This window comes from Anguilla rostrata, chromosome 13 (genome assembly GCF_018555375.3).
Source record: "Anguilla rostrata isolate EN2019 chromosome 13, ASM1855537v3, whole genome shotgun sequence".
NCBI lineage: Eukaryota > Metazoa > Chordata > Actinopteri > Anguilliformes > Anguillidae > Anguilla > Anguilla rostrata.
Window position 1 is genome coordinate 22,086,216 of NC_057945.1, and position 20,752 is coordinate 22,106,967.

A 20,752-nucleotide genomic window follows, 5' to 3' on the forward strand; every position below is an offset into this window, starting at 1 on the left:
TATGTGACTATTTAATTAGTGAAGAGCAGACAGAGGAGGGATGTGCACTGTCTGACATCCCTGGCAACAAACACATCAAGGCCAACGCTGCCTGTTACAGCAGCCCCAACACCAGCACCACCCCACCCCACCCATCCCCCTCCTCCCCTCAGTACAGCACTGATCAACACTTCAGAACCCTCTCAACTTAATTGGCCTCCTGCCTTTGTCTGAAATCTCTCATCTTTATGGTCTTCTGTGATGGGTTACACAATGTCTCAGTTGATTTAAGCTCCAACTTGGGGAGCCTGGCTAGAACACAAAGCCCATATGTACTTTCAGTGATGCATTCTCATTTTTTAAAAGACCTTTCATGAATAAATCAAGTGGGCTATTCACAAAGCACATGTAGAACGTTCAGGGGCTCTTGAATGCAGAATAAAAACAACCTGAGCTCTGAAGCGCAGTTTCCAGGATGCACCGAGCCTCCGATCTAGAAAGGGTACAAATGGAGAGCAGAATGATTGCGCTCTTCCTGCAGATACTGGACACTCAAACTTACACGAAAGGCATTTTAGGGGAGTTTGCGTCACAAACCCATTTTTGACAAAAAAATAAAGAAATCTCTGAAAAAAAACCTTTATTTCTAAGTTCTGTAAATCACCTGTACATAGATGGCTCATAAGGACCACAGGGAGGCACCACAGGTCTCACTGCTAATGTGCTAATGAGAGCGCTGTGCTCCACAGAACTAGGCTCTCCTTTTCCATCAACTCTTTCCTCTGCTTCACAGTTTTTTCTCATGTTGCACTGTTCAGCACACAACAGTTCCCCCCTCCCCTCAAAAAAAGCTCCTACCTCCACTGTCCAAGGCTCATGGACAGGCTCCTACTTCAGAGGTTTAAATCAACGGCATACCACCAGAGGCCTGCCTGTGAATCAAACCTTCGACCTCAGGATCACAAGGCCTATTCTCTAAACATTACACAACACGGCAGCCTATTTGTCAAGTCAGCCGTCACCAGACTGGCCAAACTGCGCTTGTGAGAAAAGCACTGAAGGAAGGCATAGTTAAATTTAAAATACTGAAAGAATACGGCCATAGAATGCCAAGAACAAGAATGAATGCTGAACACTCTCTCTCACTCCATTTCCTCTGAAATGACCCGGTGAAAGCAATCGCACCTCCCACAGCTGGAGAGGCATGTAAAACACAAAACAGTAACATTTCGATGAAATAAGGTCAACCCGAGAACACAAAGTGTGCTGCTTCCACTGGAAGCTGGCAGTACTGAAGGCGACTCTGAGGTGTTATCTCCAGAATGAGACCGGTGTGAATGGGATAGCATATTAGAAAGGTTGGTTTTCACCTGACATTTACAGGAAAAGGCCACGGGTTTATCTGTGGGTGGCTAAAATGGATTTCCAAGGACACATTGGGAGATAAGGAAGTCGATGTCAGTTAGCTAAAGCTTTGCATCCACTATAGATCAGCTACACCTCACCCGGGGCATCTCCACAGTATGGTGAAGTCTGGCTGAATCCTTGCTTGTGTATAGGTATTGTAAGCAAAATAGGGTTGGGTCTGAGGACTATATATTTCTGTTGGCAATGTTGAATGTTGAAGGTAGACCCTGGGATATGACGTAGAAGCAAAACAAGAGGGGCGTTGTTAATAAAAATTGAGACTGTACTGACAAGAAACTATAGCTTGCTATAAATGAAACTATAGCTTGCTAGGTAGATAAAATAGAAATGAAAATGATGATGTTTATTATAGCTAGTTAGCTAGATGTAGAAGTTTTTTTGTTTTTTGCAAAAATTCTAAAATCATTCTGTCATAAAACTTTTACCAAAAAAAAAAATAGTTAGGCCTACCTCTTCAGTTGATGACACAATGCTGATATCTCCCCTTGATAACAGATTATCTTCCACAAGATACTACAATATACATAAAATTAGCTATATTTCATTTTAGTTTAATTTGCTCTATTTACAATAATAACAACTAGCTAATGCATGAAACATATTGCCCCAGGGGAAGAATATGTCTTACACACAATAATATAATAATATAATATAATAAGAATATAATACAATAATATGATTTTTCACTGTATGTTATTTGAATATATAAATTTAAAGGTATCTTTGGTTTTTATGCATAGACAAGGCAGTGCTACATTAATTGAGTTAATTTAGGAAAATATAGCACTAGTGTAACTCGCTGGAACTATAATTCACAATAGAAACACACATACAGTACAGTATGTGCATATGAGCAACATAACTGTATGGCTCTTCACTGGCGGTTGTATGTATATACATATCCAACACGTGCAATATACAACACAGATGTAAGGGTGTGTAAAAGACATCCAGCCTCTAAAAACGACCCCTTTTCCACAGTCAGCTAATGTATACCTACAAGTCTGGAAAAAAATTCATCAGATGGCTATTCCCTTGAAGCAAACATTGCTGGCACAGAACAGATTTGGCAAAGATCCGTTTGACAAAACCAACAGAATGCGATCCAAATAAGCTATTGGGATATGTGCTGTTGCGCGTCACAATGCTGACTATCACAAAGACCCAATGAGACATGAAAAACAAACTAACAGCGAGGGTAGGAGGGGAATGAAAGAGGTGCTTTGGTTTGCTGAGTAAGACATTTCAGCAAGGTGTCCTTTCAAAAGAGCACTACCATTTCAGACACAACATCGACCCTTTCCTATTCTGTTTAATCTGCAGTAGCATAATGAAAATGAAGAATGAAAGAATAAAACCTTAAATACAGTTTAATAAATAAATGCATGTTCTTAGGAATTAAGTAAAAATAGCTAAATAATCACGGGGGAACAGAGAGAGGACATCTGAGGACTTCATCCGTTTTCCGCCAGACAGAAAATAAGACATGAAGCCATTTAATTGAAATACTTGGTTAAACACAGGTACAAAGGTAGGCCCCATGGAGATGAGAAAACATTCTTTCCTCCAGTCTTTGGCAGTTCTATTTTAGATGTTCGCTTTTGAGTAGGCCTACAAAACTGGAAATATGGTAAATATGCGCTAGGCTTTGCAGATGGGGAGTTTAGTTACACAAGGCAATCCAGCCTCTCTGAAATACACAATATTATTTTCAGTATTTAATGAACATTACTCAATAGTGCTCCACAATGGATCTCATGGGCACTACAGTGGTCAAGAACAGGTGTGCTGTACTGTGCATCACACATTACTAGAGATGGGTAATAAACCGTTATGATAATTATTGATACTTTTTTAGTGCTTGCTTCAGGGTGCTTCACAGCTCAGGCTGGTTGAGGGCGTGTCTTCCAGTCCAGTTATACACACAGTATATGTCTGTCAGTGATTATTACATAAAAAGACAAAAAGAAAGCAGATGCACCACATGGTGGCAATGACGGTTACTGCGCTCAAAACATGTTTGATAATTATCGTTACAGTTTATCGCCCAGCCGGCCATACAACGTCCCATTGAAAATGGTCATAAATTATCACAGAAGTACAGAAAGTGGCGATTAAAATGCCCATAATGCAACACTATGACCTCAGCAGCTTCCCAATTAGTATACAGCGTTCAATATCTATTTAGCTGTGGCTCATTAATTAATACACTTAGCCACTGGTGAGAACTGAGACTAATGGCTGTGGCACAGTCATGGCCGAGCATAAGGCAGCCTTAGCAATAGTACCAGTCAATAATATTTTTATTTCGTATATTTACATTTTTAAAGTTGGGGCATCTTTGACGATGCAAATTACATCTCTGGGTGGCAACAGTGGCCAAGGGGGAGCAGTGAAACCAGCGAGCGTTTACAATTAATTGCCTTCAGCCTCACAGCGAGTCCCATTTAGCTTCGCAGGACCGCTCCTCCGTCACGCAGAGCTTAGCACCGTGAGTTTACTCTTACCCCAGACGCCCTGAGCAGAGCAGCTATCATACAGCGCTGTTATTAGCCACCATAGCATGCGCAATACATTTCTATGGCTCAAATACACACACACACCGACACACACACAGACATACACACACACAACACACACACACACACACACACACACAAACAACCACACACACACACACACACACACACACACACACACACACACACACACACACACACACACACACACACACACACACACACACACACACACACACACACACACACACACACACACACACACACACACACACACACACACACACACAAACACACACACACACACACACACACACACACACACAAACACACACACACACACACACACACACACAAACACACACACACACACACACACACACACACACACACACGCACACAACACACACACACACACACACCCACATACACACAGACAGACAACACACAAACACACACACCCACACACACACAAAGACACACACACAAACACACACACACACACGACATACACACACACAACACACACACAGACAACACACACACACACACACACACACACACAGACAACACACACACACAACACACACACCACACACCACACACACACAGACAGACACACACACACACACACACAACAACACACACAACAACACACACACACAACACACACACAACACACACACACAAACCATCAATGGACACACACACAACACACCACCACAAACACAACGGGACACACACACACCAAACACACACACACACACACACACACAAACACAAAAACACACACACACAAAAACACACACACACATACAGACATACACACACACAAACACACACACACACACACACACACACAGACACACACAGACAGACAGACACACACACACACACACACACACACACACAGACAGACACACACACACACACACCCACACACACAGAGACAGACACACAGACACACAGACACAGCAGGCAGGTCTGCAATTTCAAATCCATCTTCAATGGTGAAAGATGACGAGAAATCAGCCGCTTTCTCCCCCCCCCCGCTTTTATAAAGCCTTCAGATAAAGTGGAAAAACACGGGCTCGCCGGAGAATCGCAGACCCGTTTGATCACGCCTTTCATATTTGCTGGGAACTCGACAGCGGCTGGCAAAATATTGATTTTGTAATACACAGCCAAACCGCGCGTTCTGCAGCACTCTTGATGTTTTTCTCTTTGTGGGTTCGACTGCTTCCTTAAGAATCAGACTCTAATGAAGCAGCGCTTTACGCCCTGACAGCGCCCAGCTGATGCACATCACAATCTCTGAAAGTGAGCCATCAAGCGTACTTTGTGGGAGACCACAGCGCGGAGTGGAGACAGAGCCAACAGACGGTGATTTAAATGGCAGGCAGGATAAAGGACAACTCAGACGGTATTTGGCTTCTCTGCTATTTTTTTTTTTTTAATACTTTAAGTGGCCGACCCCGGAGAGCCACAGTGTCTGCTGCTTTCTGTTTTCACCATTAAAAAATGAGTAACCAGCTCAGCCCAAACAAACCAGGTGAGGAGAGTCAACCGTAAACTCTTTTACTCCTTCAATCACAACAACCGAAACCAGTAGACCCAGCGGCTCTGCAGGACCTGGGTGCATGGCGTTCCTGCATTAGCCAATGAGGAACCGGCAGCTGAAGACTGACTGAAGGCACTACTGAGGGTCAGGACCCGTTTATAAGACCCCTCTGACACCCGTACCCGACCCCGCCCTGCAGGAGGGTGCTCCTCTGTGCCGATGACCTCGCGGCCCCTCAGTAAAGGGTTAAGGTCTGTAGCGATCGCAGCTGTATGGCACAGCACCAGCTCACCAGCTTAACCCTTCTCAAATTTCACTGAGGTCAGCCTGCTCTGCGTCACCAGAGTGAATCCCCAGGGTCAAAAATCCCCCCAGGACAAAAAGCAGTTACGTGTACTCACAGCCCACTGCATCACACCTACACTTCGGACTTTAAATTGACAATTAGCCTTAAATCGATAAGCGGAATCTTTTATAACCCCGCCACCCGTTCCCTCCCCCGCAAACCAAGGACGAGCAAAACCAGTTCAGACTTTTAACGAGTCGCCCCCCCCCATCAGAAAATGAGGACGCTCAAAACTGATATCCTCTAAAGGAGCACAAGCCATTAATGTGAATAATTCATACGCCATTGTAATTAGATCACTCTGGCTCAGTTATGACATGCATTCCCCGTGCCTAGCCGGCCAGCGGCCTGCTTTGTCACGAGCGCGCTTCGCTTACCGGCTCGGGCCAATCAGGGGACGGGACAGTACGGGGGGAGAGGCGGACCTCGGGGACCAGGTTAAGACAGGGCGTCAGCGAAAGGATGCGTCCGCCCGTTCCATACTCCTAAAATAATCCAACCCCTTCCCCCCCTCCCCCCCGCTTTGCAAATCACTTTCAGCTTCCTCAAACCTAATCTTATTAGGAACTGTTATGGGTTTTAAGCCACAGACTAGAAGCCCTTTAGATTTAAGTTGCATTATCAGCTATTTTCATTTAAATTTTAATGCCGGTACAAATGACAGACGGTGTGGGCTAATCCCAAAATAATATGTTGTTTGTATTTTGAGCAGCGGAGCACATTTGAATGAAGGAAGTAGTGAAAATCAGAGGGCAGGAAGTAGGGAAAACCAGAGCGCAGGAAGTAGTGAAAATCAGAGCGCAGGGAGGAGGGAAATCAGACAGGTCTCCATCGCGCCGGCCAGCGGGGACCAGAGCGCCGGGGTCGGGAGAGTTTGAGCTACCGCGTCCCCGCCCACTTCCACCCATCAGCGCCGCGGTGACACGGTCGATCGCTCGTCCCCGCTCCGTTTCACCGTTTCACTGCGCTCTTCCAGCCGACCGGAGGGCTGGGGGGGGGGGGGGCGCTTACACTCCACTGGAGCTGCAAAACCTGCAATTACCCGAGCGCTCACAGACCGACTGAAGCGCATCCCTCATTTCCCCCCCGCCCCACCCCCAACACCTCTGGCCAATTACCCATGAAATGGCTGGAGGAGTCGCCTCGCAGGAGGAGAACGCCAAGCCCGCCTACGCACGCCCGCATCGCCACGGGCAACGGGAGCTCGCTGCGGGGTTCCCCAGCTGGAGCGACTCTGCGGGAGCGCTCCGCGGAAGGTCACGCGCTGTCCTATGGACAGTGGGAGGGGAGGAGCCAGCGCCTTTAAGACCGCGCGGGCCAGAGACGCGGCCGGCCTTTCCCTTCCGCCTCGCCGGCCGCGGCGGTGAAGAATGGCGGCTGATAAAGGCGGGGTAATGAAACTGTAGCTGAGAGGCTCAGATAGGGGCGGTGAGGTGGGGGACACCATTAGACCAGCAATGTATTACCCCCAACCCAGCCCACCACTCCAGAGATAAGAAATAATGAGTGTTGCCACGGGGACAGCTAGCACACCACCACTGTGAGGGTGGCGGAAATGAAGCATGGCCAAGAAAAACGGTGCCACCCCCGGCGGCTCTGGGTAACCAACTGGTCATGCAATTAATCTTGGTCCTCTAGGGAAAGAAGCCATTAACACACCTCCACCTCCTCTAAAGGCCCTGTCTGCAGGTGCCTGGCCCCCTGCCACAGAGCAGCCAGCCAATAGGAGCTCATCACAGGCCAGGCAACAAGAGCTCATCACAGGTCGGCCAATAAGAGCTCATCACAGGCCAGACAATAAGAGCTCATCACAGGCCAGGCAACAAGAGCTCATCACAGGTCGGCCAATAAGAGCTCATCACAGGCCAGCCAATAAGAGCTCATCACAGGTCGGCCAATAAGAGCTCATCACAGGCCAGCCAATAAGAGCTCATCACAGGACGGCCAATACGAGCTCATCACAAGCTGGCCTGGCCTCGGTCAGCCCCCTGGGCCAGAGGGTAAGCCAAGGCCAGACATTAGCATAAAGAGGAGGGGAACGGTGGGAGCAGCTAAATGAATCCGCCCTGCCCGGACAGAACAAGCGTCAAGCCTCGCTGTCTGTCAATCAGCCATTAATCAGCTGCCAGGACAGCGGCTTTTTTTAGGGCCACATCAATCATTCCCATTTTTAAACACGGCCTTACGAAGGACTGAATCAGGCCGACAGCCTAACATTGAGGAGTCCTTAAAATGTTTCATCAATCAATTATTATTATGTACAGATTGCACTTGCAGCTATTTGACTCTTGGAAAGAAAATTTTTACACCAGGGCTACTGTACTGGGGGCCTGGGGGCCAAATGAGGCCCATCAATGATATACTCTTGGCCCTTACATCACTGAAAGAAATACAGTTTTATTCAGATGAGCAGAAAAAGCTGACAACGTCTGAATCTGCACACTGTCAGCATACCTCCCCCATTAGTGACAGAATAAGTAAAAGCGTTCTTTTTTTAAATGCTACATGGGAAATGTTTGCTCTGTACCTTTTTTAAAAGAATCAGGCCTCCGGGAAGAATTTAAGAGCTGCCCTTTACGCGATGCCCTCCCTGACTAAAGCAGGGAGCCCTCTGTGAGCAGACAGAGCACAGCGTAGGCACACAAGCCTATTTTAAACACAGACTTCCAGACTGAATAATTCATGAGGCAAAAGCATTAACGCACAGGCTGTGTGGCACACATTCGGCAGGGTTCCTCCCAGGTAGGACTGCTGCACCCCAGCGGAGGGTGCGTGTGAGGCCACGCCCACCCACCCCAAACCCCACCCCCCCAACCAGACTCACCCCTGCCTATCAGAGTCCACCAGGATTTGTACCAGGATCCCCGTGACGGCCACTAGGATAGGGTAATGATCCACGCTCTCCAGCCCTGCCGAGAGGAAACATCATTACACACAGCAGGAAATGGGCTCTGTAACACAACACACAGACCACTGCCAACGGGTCACACAGCTCGCACAACACACAGGAACGGGTCACACAGCTCACACAACACACAGGAACGGGTCACACAGCTCACACAACACACAGATCACTGCCAACGGGTCACACAGCTCACACAACACACAGGAACGGGTCACACAGCTCACACAACACACAGACCTGACAACAAGCCAGCATTACAAAGACCAGACAGCCCAAAGTGACTCAAACAACACAACACACGTCACACAACACAGAGCTCAATTATCCAGCTTTCTAAAGAAGTGTAAATGATGGAATGGTCCAACTAAAGCAGCCTCAGTTTTAGTGCTGTACAGCTGCCTCTTCTCCCATGACCTCTGCAGTCATAATCCCAGACTCAGGACTGTAAAAAGACCCACCATTTTAATAAATGTACATAAAGAACCAAAAAACATTATAACAATTTAAAAAAAACTTTGTTCATGTAAGATCTAGAATGGATGGTTCACTTTTTGGGGCTTTTTATTATTCTTTACAGTTTTAGTATATATTTCTGATTGTCCAAGAAAGGTTTTATGTGCAACAGAGGATATTTTAGATATCTACTGAAGTTTCTGATGACCAGCTGGCTTCACAATGGCAGGTATAGGAGGGCATTGGGGGGTTTGTTCTAAGCAGGATAATACACTCCAATTCTAAAGCAGCTATAGCTCTTTCATTGCATACAGTGGTCTCAGGTTCCATGCACCACAGGAAATAGTTTCAGCTAAAAATAATATGAAATAAAGTTTTTTATACGAGGTAATTAATATGCACTAATACAAAATATGAAGGCATAATCTTGCTCTGCAGGCTGCTCTGAAATTCCCAGAACTGTACTTTCTTTCTTTAGACCACAAACTCCCAAATGCCCCTATACCGGCTGCCAGGTCACCTGAAACTCAAATATCCAAAATATCCTTTTTTTATCGCACACAAAGCCTGTGTCAGTCAATCAAAAACATACATAGTAACTGAAGTAGTATTAAAAACCCAGGGCCTAAGCCTTTAAACGTAGACAGACAGGGAGTCAGAAGTCTGTGTTCAGTCAGAACGCAAAGGGACCGCTCCACAGAATAACAGGCACTCGAGTAAAATGAGCAGCGGGGTTTAAAGCCTTCACTGAAAAGCTGAGGACAGAGTGATTTTTCAGCAGATTGTCGCAGGCTAATGTGCTTTTCTCGTACAGTGAAAAGCCTGAGCTGAATATATGTCTTGTGACCCAGTGGTCAGTGAACGGCAGAAGATGGCAGGCACAGACCACCGTACGGCCTGCCCCCTGGTACAGCCCACAGCCTGGCAGTAGGCGGCAGGCACAGACCACCGTACGGCCTGCCCCCTGGCACAGCCCACAGCCTGGCAGTGAGCAGCTCCCCGACACAAACTGCCACACGCCACCATTCAGAAGGGACAGAATGTGTCATTTATCACCTCCACTCTTTCAATCAAAACTCCATTTTCTGCAATAAAAGGACTGCCACTTTCCGCCTTTATCCTCTGCCAGGTGCAGGAGGTCGGTATGAAATCACGCAGGCCAGGCCTGATCACAGCCACCAGACTCAATGGGCTTTCGCTCTCCACAGAAGTTCACCCTGACCCACTTACCGTACCTTTCATAACTGCCATACAGAGTGTCTGGAGTGTGCCTCTGGCAAATGAACCTGCCTACCCCTTTGTCCATTTCACCGTATTTCTCTTTTTTTCCCTTTTGCTTGCTTCCCTGATGAAAACTGCTGGGGTTTTGGATTTCTGAGCGGGTGAGTGTGCGTCTGCGTGTGCGTACCTGGGAGGCGAAGGTTGACCACGCGGTCGAACAGGTTCCTCTCTGCGGTCACGCGATTCAGCACCTGATTGAGAAGCTGCCGGAGCAAAAGAGATAAACCAGATTTGCATGCGTAATTTTACCGTTTTATCAGTGGGAACATAAGCAGTATTGACCCAGGCTGACAGCCAGAAACAGCATAAGAATTATAATAAGCGCTCAAATACGCAGACAAGCAACATAACATAAAAAGAAAGCATGTAAGGCTGTGGAATAATTATATTACTTGAACAGCAGAAGCCCTCGTCCAGGAAAATTTATTCAGCATGTGTTTGACTAACAGTACAGTTTTTATTCATTTATATGGATATTAACCGAAGCGACTCAGTTCAGATTAAGCGTTCTGCCTGCGGTTACAAGAACAGTACAGAACACACCACAGAAATAAAAAAACTAAACCTGATGAGCATTCCTTCCCATAACCATGGTGCACTGCAACTCTAGAACCAGTGCAATGGCTCTATGGTGGTGCTGTTTTATGTTTGTTTTTAATGTTTTTCTTTAGCTTGTGCTGTGTCGGTTCCCCCAGACACACACAGGGATGTGTGCCCAGCGAGGTAGAGGAAGAGGAGGAGGTGAAGGGCTGGTCAGTGCTTTACTAAGACACACAGTGCTGTGCACCCAGGGGAGGGGAGTCTGCCACTGTAATGGGAGGGGGTCCGTCAGGCGGCCACTGTCACTGGGTAAATTAGGAGCCTCTCCTACTGCAGCTGCAGACCGCCAGAAACACACACACACACACACACACACACACACACACATATAACACACACACACACACACACACACACACACACACACACACACACACACACACACACACACATACACACACATCACACCAACCACATACACAGACAACACACACACACACACACACACAACACACACACACACACACATACACACACACACACACAAACACACACACACACACACACACACACAACACACACACACACACACAATACACACACACAACACATAATGCACACACACACACATAATATACACACAAACACACACACACACACACGCACACAACACACAAAAACATGCAACACAAACACACACACATATATGCATGCACACACACACACACACACACACACACGCTCACATTCACACTCACTCACAAAAATAACAGGCTTGCTAAGGTACACAAACACACACACACATACGTATGCACAGAGTGACACTGGGACACAGCCTTCTCCTTTCCTCAAGGACATGTTTGTCCCTGTTGTTTTACAGGCATAAATCAATTAACAGATGATTGCAACCTGGGGGAAATCAACAGCTTTTATTTGTTTTCCACATAACAACTGAGATGGCAGCACTCAGATGAGCAGTGTCCTACAGTATGATGTACTGTTTATACATAGACATGCACCTGCATGTACTCACTCTCTCACTCTCTCATTCTCACACTCTCACTCTCTCACACTCTCTCACTCTCACTCTCTCACACACGCACCTCACACGCGCACGCACGCACGCACATGCACACACGCGCACACACGCACACACGCACGCACACACACACAGGTTGAGGATAAATCAAATCCACGGAGCGGTGATAAAATAAGAGCGCGCAGTGCACGCTGTTAGTCAGGATATGCAAATAAACCCGTAAGCATTACCCTCCCGTGCTCACGAGTGAGCAGGTGTTCACTGGAGATGGGCTCGGAGAGCCAGCCCCATTACTGTACCCTCCCGGGAACCATCCACATCCTTCTACAGGCACTTGTTTCACAAAACTAATTTATAGGGGGTAGGGGGTTAGATATTTTTAATGGATTTCTCCCAGTTACAGATCCGCTTCTCCTTAAGCGTCCTTCTAACTTCCACACGATGACTTTGATGACTTTGTAAAATTCAATCAGAGCACGATCAACCACTACACACAGTGGCAACCACGGGCGGTGCGAAACAGCCCACTGATTGGACAAGAGGGTTTTTTTTCTCCTGGTGTTAATACAAAAAGAAAACCGTCCAATGACAGCTCTGTTTTGTTATGACGATGATGATTATTCACTGTTCAGGCAAGAATATTTAATTCATACAATATATTTTATTAATATCTATGTATGGCATGTTTTTAATACCTCTCTCAGATGTGTGAATGGTCTTATTGGATATCAGCTGTTGTTTATCACTTCGAGTTGCGCTGCCCTGCCTGTGCCCAGCGATTGGCACGGTCCAAAGTCCACCCCCTCACCTGAGCCAATCGGCGGAGCAGCAGCTCGGCGGAGGGGCGTGTCCAGTCCAGGAAGATCTCGGGCACCAGGGTAACGGTCATCTCCAGCACGCGCAGCAGGCTGACCGACAGGTCAAAGCAGGTGGCGCACACCTTCAGCTGCCGCGTGTCCACGAAGTTCCTCTCCGGCCGCTCTGCCGCCTGCTGGATCTGAGGGGGGGCGGGGCACGGTGTTGGGGCGGGGCAGGGTAGGACAGGTGGGGGCGGGGCAGGGTAGGACAGGTGAGGGCGGGGCACATGAAGAGTCTCCGAGCAACTCGTCTCAGGTCACATACACAATATCACAAAACAAACACACAGCATCTGAGACTTAGAAACCGACGCGAAGGAGCACTGTCACTGTACTGCTACACACATACACGCCCATATCTACAGCACGCACACATTAAGACAGCACCTGTATTCTTAATGACACTCATGCGTACTCCAGAGGCCTGCATTCATAAAGCCACGCATCCTGGCATTGAACAGGTTTGCTGGAGGTCACAGAGCACCAAAGGAGTGCCTAATCCCCAGGCACAGACAGTACCAAACAAACGCGCAGTGCGCAGTCAGTCCAAATTTACGGACGTGATCCTCTCCCCCCGCCCTCCCAGCAGAGCGGCCCAGAGTAGGAGCTCGGTCCCCAGGCCCTCGCTGGCTCCTAATCCCCTCTCATTACTTAGGAGAGCGGCAGGCTGGCACAGGAGCGCATGAGTGTTAATAATGACACGGGGACCTCTGAGCCCGCTCCTGCTCTCTCTCTCTCTCTATCCGTCTCCCCGCTCCCACCGTCCTCCTGGGAGGACACCATTTCATTAAAGGAGCAGGGGCCTTGGAACACGATGAAGATCATAAAAGGACACAACTCCATTCAGGCAGTTTGGGTGCAGCCCAGCGAGGGAAGGCACCGTACCAACGCTGGCATGTTCGCCACTCCATTCTGGGAATCCCTTCTGAGGCCCGAGTAACGCTCTGCAGGAATATTCATCACATACGCTGCTCTCATTTCCACAAGCACTTCACATAATGTAACTGCTCAACATCTCTGGCTAATGTTTCTGCCCGAAGTAGGGGAAAAGTTTATATTCCTCCACGCATCACATCAGTGCAGTATCCTCATAGTGTCAAACTGGGCACTGAGTGTTGGGGGACATACCATACAGTTGTCTTTATGTGTTTATGAAGTGACGCTCTAACTTCATTTTAAAAAAATGTTTTAACTGTCTGCATGTATGTCTGTCTGTCTGTATGTATGTATGTATGCATGCATGTCTGTATGTCTGTCTTTCAGCATGCCTTCCTCTCACCTCCTGGATCATGCCGATGAACTCGGAGAAGGCCCAGTTGAGCTGGTTAAGGACGCTGTTGAGGAAGCTGGCGGCCATGTCCTTATCCTGGCTCAGCAAATGCGCCATGTGCCTCTGGAGCAGATGGGAGGGGCAGGGCTCTACAGCCAATCAAGGAGAAGAACCACACTTAGCCAATCAGATTAAAGGGCAGGCTACAGCATATGCATTTTATACATTACACACACACATACATATACACACTATATGTATATACAATTATGATTTACATATACACAAACACACATACACAAACACACACGCACACAGCATGTGTGTACATTTTCAATTTATTTTTTCCCAGCCCACAATCTCGAATTGTATCCGTTTTCCATCAGAAAATGGAAAAGATGGCCCAAGACGGCGGTCATTTAAAGAAATTATTTATCGGGAGGGCCAGGCTGCTGATGCAATGCATGTAGGGAATGAAAACCTCCAGCATCCCATTGGCTTTCATTACCCACAGACAATGAGGAGGAGCGGCCGTTCAGCGCACAGCAGCCCTCAGAGCGCACGCCGCCGTCCATTAGCCTAGCGGGGTGACACCGTGACACGGGCTCGATCGCGGCTACGCGCCGCAGAACGGCGGCGGGCCGTCGCCCGAGCGCTCTCATTACGGCTATCGCAGAGGCGCCGCTCCCCAAAGACAAGCAGGCTCTCCCCTCCCCGCGCGCCAGGAAGCCGCGCGATTTACTGCCTTATCTGGCTGTGTGCAGAGGCTCCGGCCCGCACTGCCAAAGCCTCGCGGCGCAGGATGGAGAGGAAGGGAGGGCAGGCGCCGCACGCTCGGCTATAAAACCCCGTATGAAAGCCATTCAGTTAGCAGGACAGAAGATAACCTTTAAGTTTAATTAGGTGGCCATGATCCCCTAAGCTACGGAAGGCCTGCTGGGACGCGGGCGAAGGATCGATGGGCTTACGGGGGGGAAGTAATAGAGACGTGCCGCCAGCTCAGAGAAAGGGGACCCAAACCCCCCCCCCCACCACCACCACCACCACACATGGATGAAGAGAATCTCTTTTGGGGGGGGGAGTAGAGAGAACGATCTCATTTGTCATTTCGTTTGCGACCCCCCCTCATTTTCAGCGCCACCGCGAGTGTAATCCCATCAGGTGTAACGGCACCCTAATGAGAACGCTCCTCAGGAAGAGGGGGTGAGGATAGAGGGGGTGAGGGGCGCACGTGAGAAGCACAACACAGCCTCCAGCTGCCCTTTCCCAGCGCTCCTGCTTGTGTTTTCTCATTAAGGGAGGAACCGGGGGAAGCGGGAAGGGGGCCAGGTGTTGGGGAGGCGGAGACCAGGAGCGGCGCGTGGAAAGGTCGCCGTTCTCAGGGAGGATTAGAGACGCCGCTTCCTGACACGTCTCCGTAGCGTGCGCGCCGGAGGCGGGGGGGATAATAACACAGCGGAGGATAATTAAACAAAGCGGGGACAGGTCTGTCACTACCCGAATCCCAGCCTCCCAGTAGCCCCCCCCCCAACCCCCAACCCACGCCCCCCCTCCGCCGTCACTCTCAGAGGCCCCCTCTCCTAGGTCCCGCCCTTCCGTAAAGGACGCGGGCTGCTGACGCACAGAGCCACCGCGTTCTCCACCTGAACTCATTTCCCATGAGTACTTGCGCTTCCCCAGGTAATATATGCACCACGGCCGATGTCTGAGGGCACTGCATGTCCTGCTCGGCAGCGACACCGTGTCATCAGTACTTCATCAGCATTTCATTCAGAGCCATGTCTGTTAGGTGACTGAGTGCTGTGCACCGGGCCCCTGACTGCCTTACCGTTCAGGTTCATTTCTGACATCACATTTGTTTGGCACAAGGATGCATCTGAAATCACTAAACACCGCAGTGATAAACAAGGCTGTTATTAATATGTTGTAAGAGAAGCGGTTGTGCTACTCAATGAGAGTCTTAAGTGGGCAGATAAATCCACTGGAATCAATGTGAAAGGGCCAGAGCATTGTTTGCATACCACGGTAGTTAAGGTAATAAAGTGCATAATAATAAAGTACACGGAATGAACACAAGGAAGAATGAGAGCGCACCTCTGTTTCTGAACTCCCTGTTTGTATGGTAAACACAGCTGTCAGGGCAAGTGTGGGTAGTCTCAATCCACACACGCACGCGCACGCACACACCCACACATTCACCCACACACACACACACATTCACACACACGCACGCATGCACGCACACACACACAGTACAGTAGCATGTTTCATACCGATGGCTCGCAAACCATCAGAAACGTCCAATTCTAATGCATTAAATTATGAACAAAACGCAAAGTACAAAGCAGGTTATTACATAAAAGGACCCCGGAGAGTCACATCTCCTCAAAACAGCCTTCTTAGGTTCATGAATTTGCAGTTAATGAGGGGGTGTTCCCCAATGTTCTTCATTTTACCAACAAGGTAGAGGGAATTCTGGGACTGGGGGGGGTGGGTTGGGATTTACAGAGAGATGCTACAGAGCTGTGAGCACACACAAGGTTGGGATCTAAACTATTCCAGTAAACAAAAGTGGGAACAGAACAAGAGAGAACAAAAAAAACACAAAAAAAACTTACTTTGGAAACTAGCAACAGACAAATCTCCTGGAAGTCATGCAAACAAAAGGAAGAAATTAAACAAAATAAATATTGAAGCCAGGTGAGGAAACAGAAGCACGTAAATTGGTTACCATGCCAATGAACACACAAAAAAAAAAGAAAAAGAAAAGAACTCATGTGGCGCCAAACACACTCTCTATTAATACGGAGCATTACTTCAAACGATCAAGACGGATGGCCAATTAAATCAATTCAGTCCAAGCATACAATTACGATAAAAAAATCATGTCCTGGTTAATTACCAAAACTTACAGTTAAAGCAGCCTAGATAAACACAGTACCCTGGATTTTTCCTGGATTTATCTAGATTGTTCTGGTTTTATGGGTTAGTCTGTAGTATCTTAACTTATTTTAGATACTGAAACTGCACTGTATTGATCCATGCACTATAAGGTAGACTGGAAAAAATAAATATAACTGTGTCCCCTTGTCACTCTTCCAAAAATGAGAACCACAGAGTAAATTAAGGCCTTGACTTGTCTGTTGTGTCCTTGACAATGTTTAATGCATACTGCTATGACTCTTAAGCTTCCCCATTAAAAAATCATCATAAAAGATACAGTGTGCATCCCATACTGACGGGAGGCTGGGTTTGGAGATATGGCATCTGAAACCTGTTTGAGTAACTTGAGTAACTTGTTCGTTCGCCTATATCAGTGTCTTCTTCACTCCCAATGAACAAGAATAGGCAGGAGATGATGCTATTGAGCCCTTAGACTCAAAGGTGCAATCATATACAATGTTTTAGCATGACTAAAGAATGGGATGCACTAACTAACTAATTTACTTTCACGACTTAATTTATTAGATTGATTCGTCAGCCTGACAGGTCTACACAAATGACACACACAATGAAAGACAAATATATGGGGTTACTAGAAGACATTTATAGCATCAGCTGCATTATACAAGATGTACTGGCAAATTTGCTGTCTGGAGAACGAAAAGGTACACAGGTAGGTGCCAGAAGGAAGCTATCAACTCTCACATACGGGACAGTAACCAGGGTATTAACCTTTCTGCTGTGCGAACAGTTATGCAGAGAAAAAGGAGACTGCTTTCCCCCAGTAGCGTAGCTGTGCCTCTGGTTTTTGTAGTCTGCATAGATACGCCACACAGAGTTTTTCTTGGGGAGAGAAAAATCAGCTAATAATTGTCAAGAAGACAAATAAAGAGACAATTTTACATACCTACAGAAATTTCATCCAAATTAATACAGTGAGATGTGAAAGAAGGACTTCAAATTCATTCATGCTAGCTGCAGTTAGGTGTTCATGCGACATTAGCTAGTTGCTAAGTAGGCTAGTTACAGTTTTGTGTGATTAAAACAAACAAGAAGCCAGCTAATGATAACTGTCAGCTAATTGACACTTCGTGTGTTTAATGAAGAGGGACATCTGTCTGACTGCAGCGAGAGAATAGCATCAGCCCCCAAAACCTGGATCCCTATGAGACATGACTGCAGTCAACACAAACCTACTGTCCTTCCTGGCCATCACAGATGTGAAGGGAGATGACAGCGACATTTTGAGACTCAGCAGCCTTCTTCAGTGTTTCAGAATAAATGTCACACGTCCCCTGGGACAGCCATTCTTAAAGTAATTCTGTGACATTAACAGGAGGTACAGTACCTTCAGAGGAAAAAAAAGGATTCCCAAAATATCTCAGCAGCACACAAAAATAGAAACAATGAAAAAATGAAAGAGCACCTTCATCTTTTCTGAATAAATCTCTGCCACAGAAAGTGACAGTTTAATTAAAGAGTTCCATGAGGGGGTCTCCAGAATAGAGTATACATTTCTGTTTGTCGAGCCCTGCTCTTCTGCATCCCAACATTTCCAGGAGTTCCACTTCTAAGGGTTCGCCTTCTAAGAGATGGGGGAAACATTTTCCGGAAAATGTCCTATGTGAAGTACTGTGTGATAACCTATTTATAAAAGCTATACAAAAATAAAGGCTGATTGACTGAATGATCGATTGATTTATTTATTTAAATTAGTAGCAGGAATGCCTATTTAGAAAAGTTATACAAGAATAAAGACCGACTGACTGATCTATTCATTTATTGAAATTAGTAGCAAGAACACCTATTTATAAAAAATATATAAAAAGAAAGACTGACTGACTGATCGATTGATATATTTAAATTAGTAGTAGGAACATTCTTCAGTGAACTCCAAAATGGGGGACTACAAAGATGTGTCATTCACTGACTTGGTTGAAATTGAGAAGAGTTTTATCCACTGAAAAACAGTCATTGCTTCACACTGACCAAGTGATAACCACACCCATTTTGGGGTTTTGCAAACACTTGCTTACCCCCCTTGCCACCTAAAATGCATCCACTTTCCATGATGTTTATGCATCTTCGCCCAGCTTGTTAAAACACAGCTCATCTCTGACCCACAGCAGGAACATGGCGCCCCCTCCCTCTCTGGAGGACATGCGTTTTTGTGTTACTATTGCACAGGAGCTGGGCTCTTAGATACTCCATTAACAGCAAGCAGAGTGCTGAGTCACTCCCATGAGTCTCTATCTCACTCCCAAGTCCAACAAACTAAGGGACTGCACACTCACAGAACCTCACACACACACACACACACACACACACACACACACACACACACGCACAAGCACACCTACACATACACACACACACACACACTCACAGAACCTCACACACACACACACCGATTCATTACTAGTACCTCTGACTGTGACTTCACCAGGCTCCTGCCAGGCCAATGAATAATTCATCCATCCATTTTTTTATTTATTATTATTTGATTTCACATTTTTAGTAAGGCATCTATGAGGCCAACCTCAGCATAAACAAGAGGAAAGCAACTTCATGATCTGCTATTATTAAGATGTTTTTTGGAGGCAGATTTCATCAGCAAGCAATAATCTGCTACAATTAAACAATGGGTTCGTAATAACAAGGCTGGCTGCAATCTGAATGCAACTCCTGAAGTTACCGGAAATGTATTCATGGAACTTCCTATTGATGTAGCTGTCGCTTGATTTATCATTTATGACTCCCAAAAGAAACAAAAAAAGACGTTTCCTATTATTCCACTTTCAAAGAAACAAAAAAAAGCAATAATACTTGACAATGGCCACATACACATGATGTGGGGAATCATTGCGCGGTATCAAGAAAACTGGCAACCTTTTCACAAAAATGTTATTCAACTATTTTCCTGAGACAGGCCTGCATATTCTTTATACGTGTAAGCTGAACTCTTGTGCCAACAACCACTAACTGAATACATTATACAAATTAAAAAAACGTATACATACAGCAGAAACTCAGAGATACAATCCCTTCAGAAATGGGGATCATAACTGAAATGTTTGGAACTTTCATGGTAAAGTCAAAAAGCATCCATTTTATCTAAATCCTTACTGGAATAGCACCTTGTCTTATTCAAGCACTAAACAGGCCACTCTCAGTTTAAAGCCATAAATCTTAGTATAATTTAATAACCACAAATCACACAGGTGTACATGTGTCTAATACAGTGAAAATGAAATGCATGGTGTCTATTACAGAGAAGCTGAAAGCAATTGAGCAAGAAAATCAGCAGACAGAAGTTCTGATGGGGGCGGCTGAAGTGAGCTAGAGATGGTTCTCATCGTGATTAGACAGGAAGTCAGCGAGGAGACATTGAAAGGGGAGCAGCGGTCGGCCGACGAGCAGGAGGCTTCCAGCTACCCAGCTCAACAAACTGCTTCTAACACCGCTAATGAATAAGTGCACCTATCAACATGTCAAACAGCACATTAAAAGCCTGTTTATTATGTTTAATGTTCCGTAAGCCCATGCGTTCAAGAACGATCCACAAAATGGTCTTCCAATCAATATCACAATAATAATTAGCATACAGTTCATCGCCCGTTTAAAACTATTT

At 46.5% G+C, this 20,752-nt stretch overlaps 1 protein-coding gene across 1 annotated transcript in view; it reads right to left on the minus strand.

Moving 5' to 3' along the window:
• LOC135237671 (E3 ubiquitin-protein ligase RNF123) overlaps positions 1-20,752 on the minus strand; it is a 128,194-nt gene that overhangs the window by 67,195 nt on the left and 40,247 nt on the right. Inside the window, 5 exon segments of the mRNA XM_064305008.1 lie at positions 8,658-8,742; positions 10,600-10,675; positions 12,860-13,048; positions 14,188-14,327; positions 16,797-16,823. Coding sequence (XP_064161078.1) covers positions 8,658-8,742; positions 10,600-10,675; positions 12,860-13,048; positions 14,188-14,327; positions 16,797-16,823 — 517 coding nt within the window.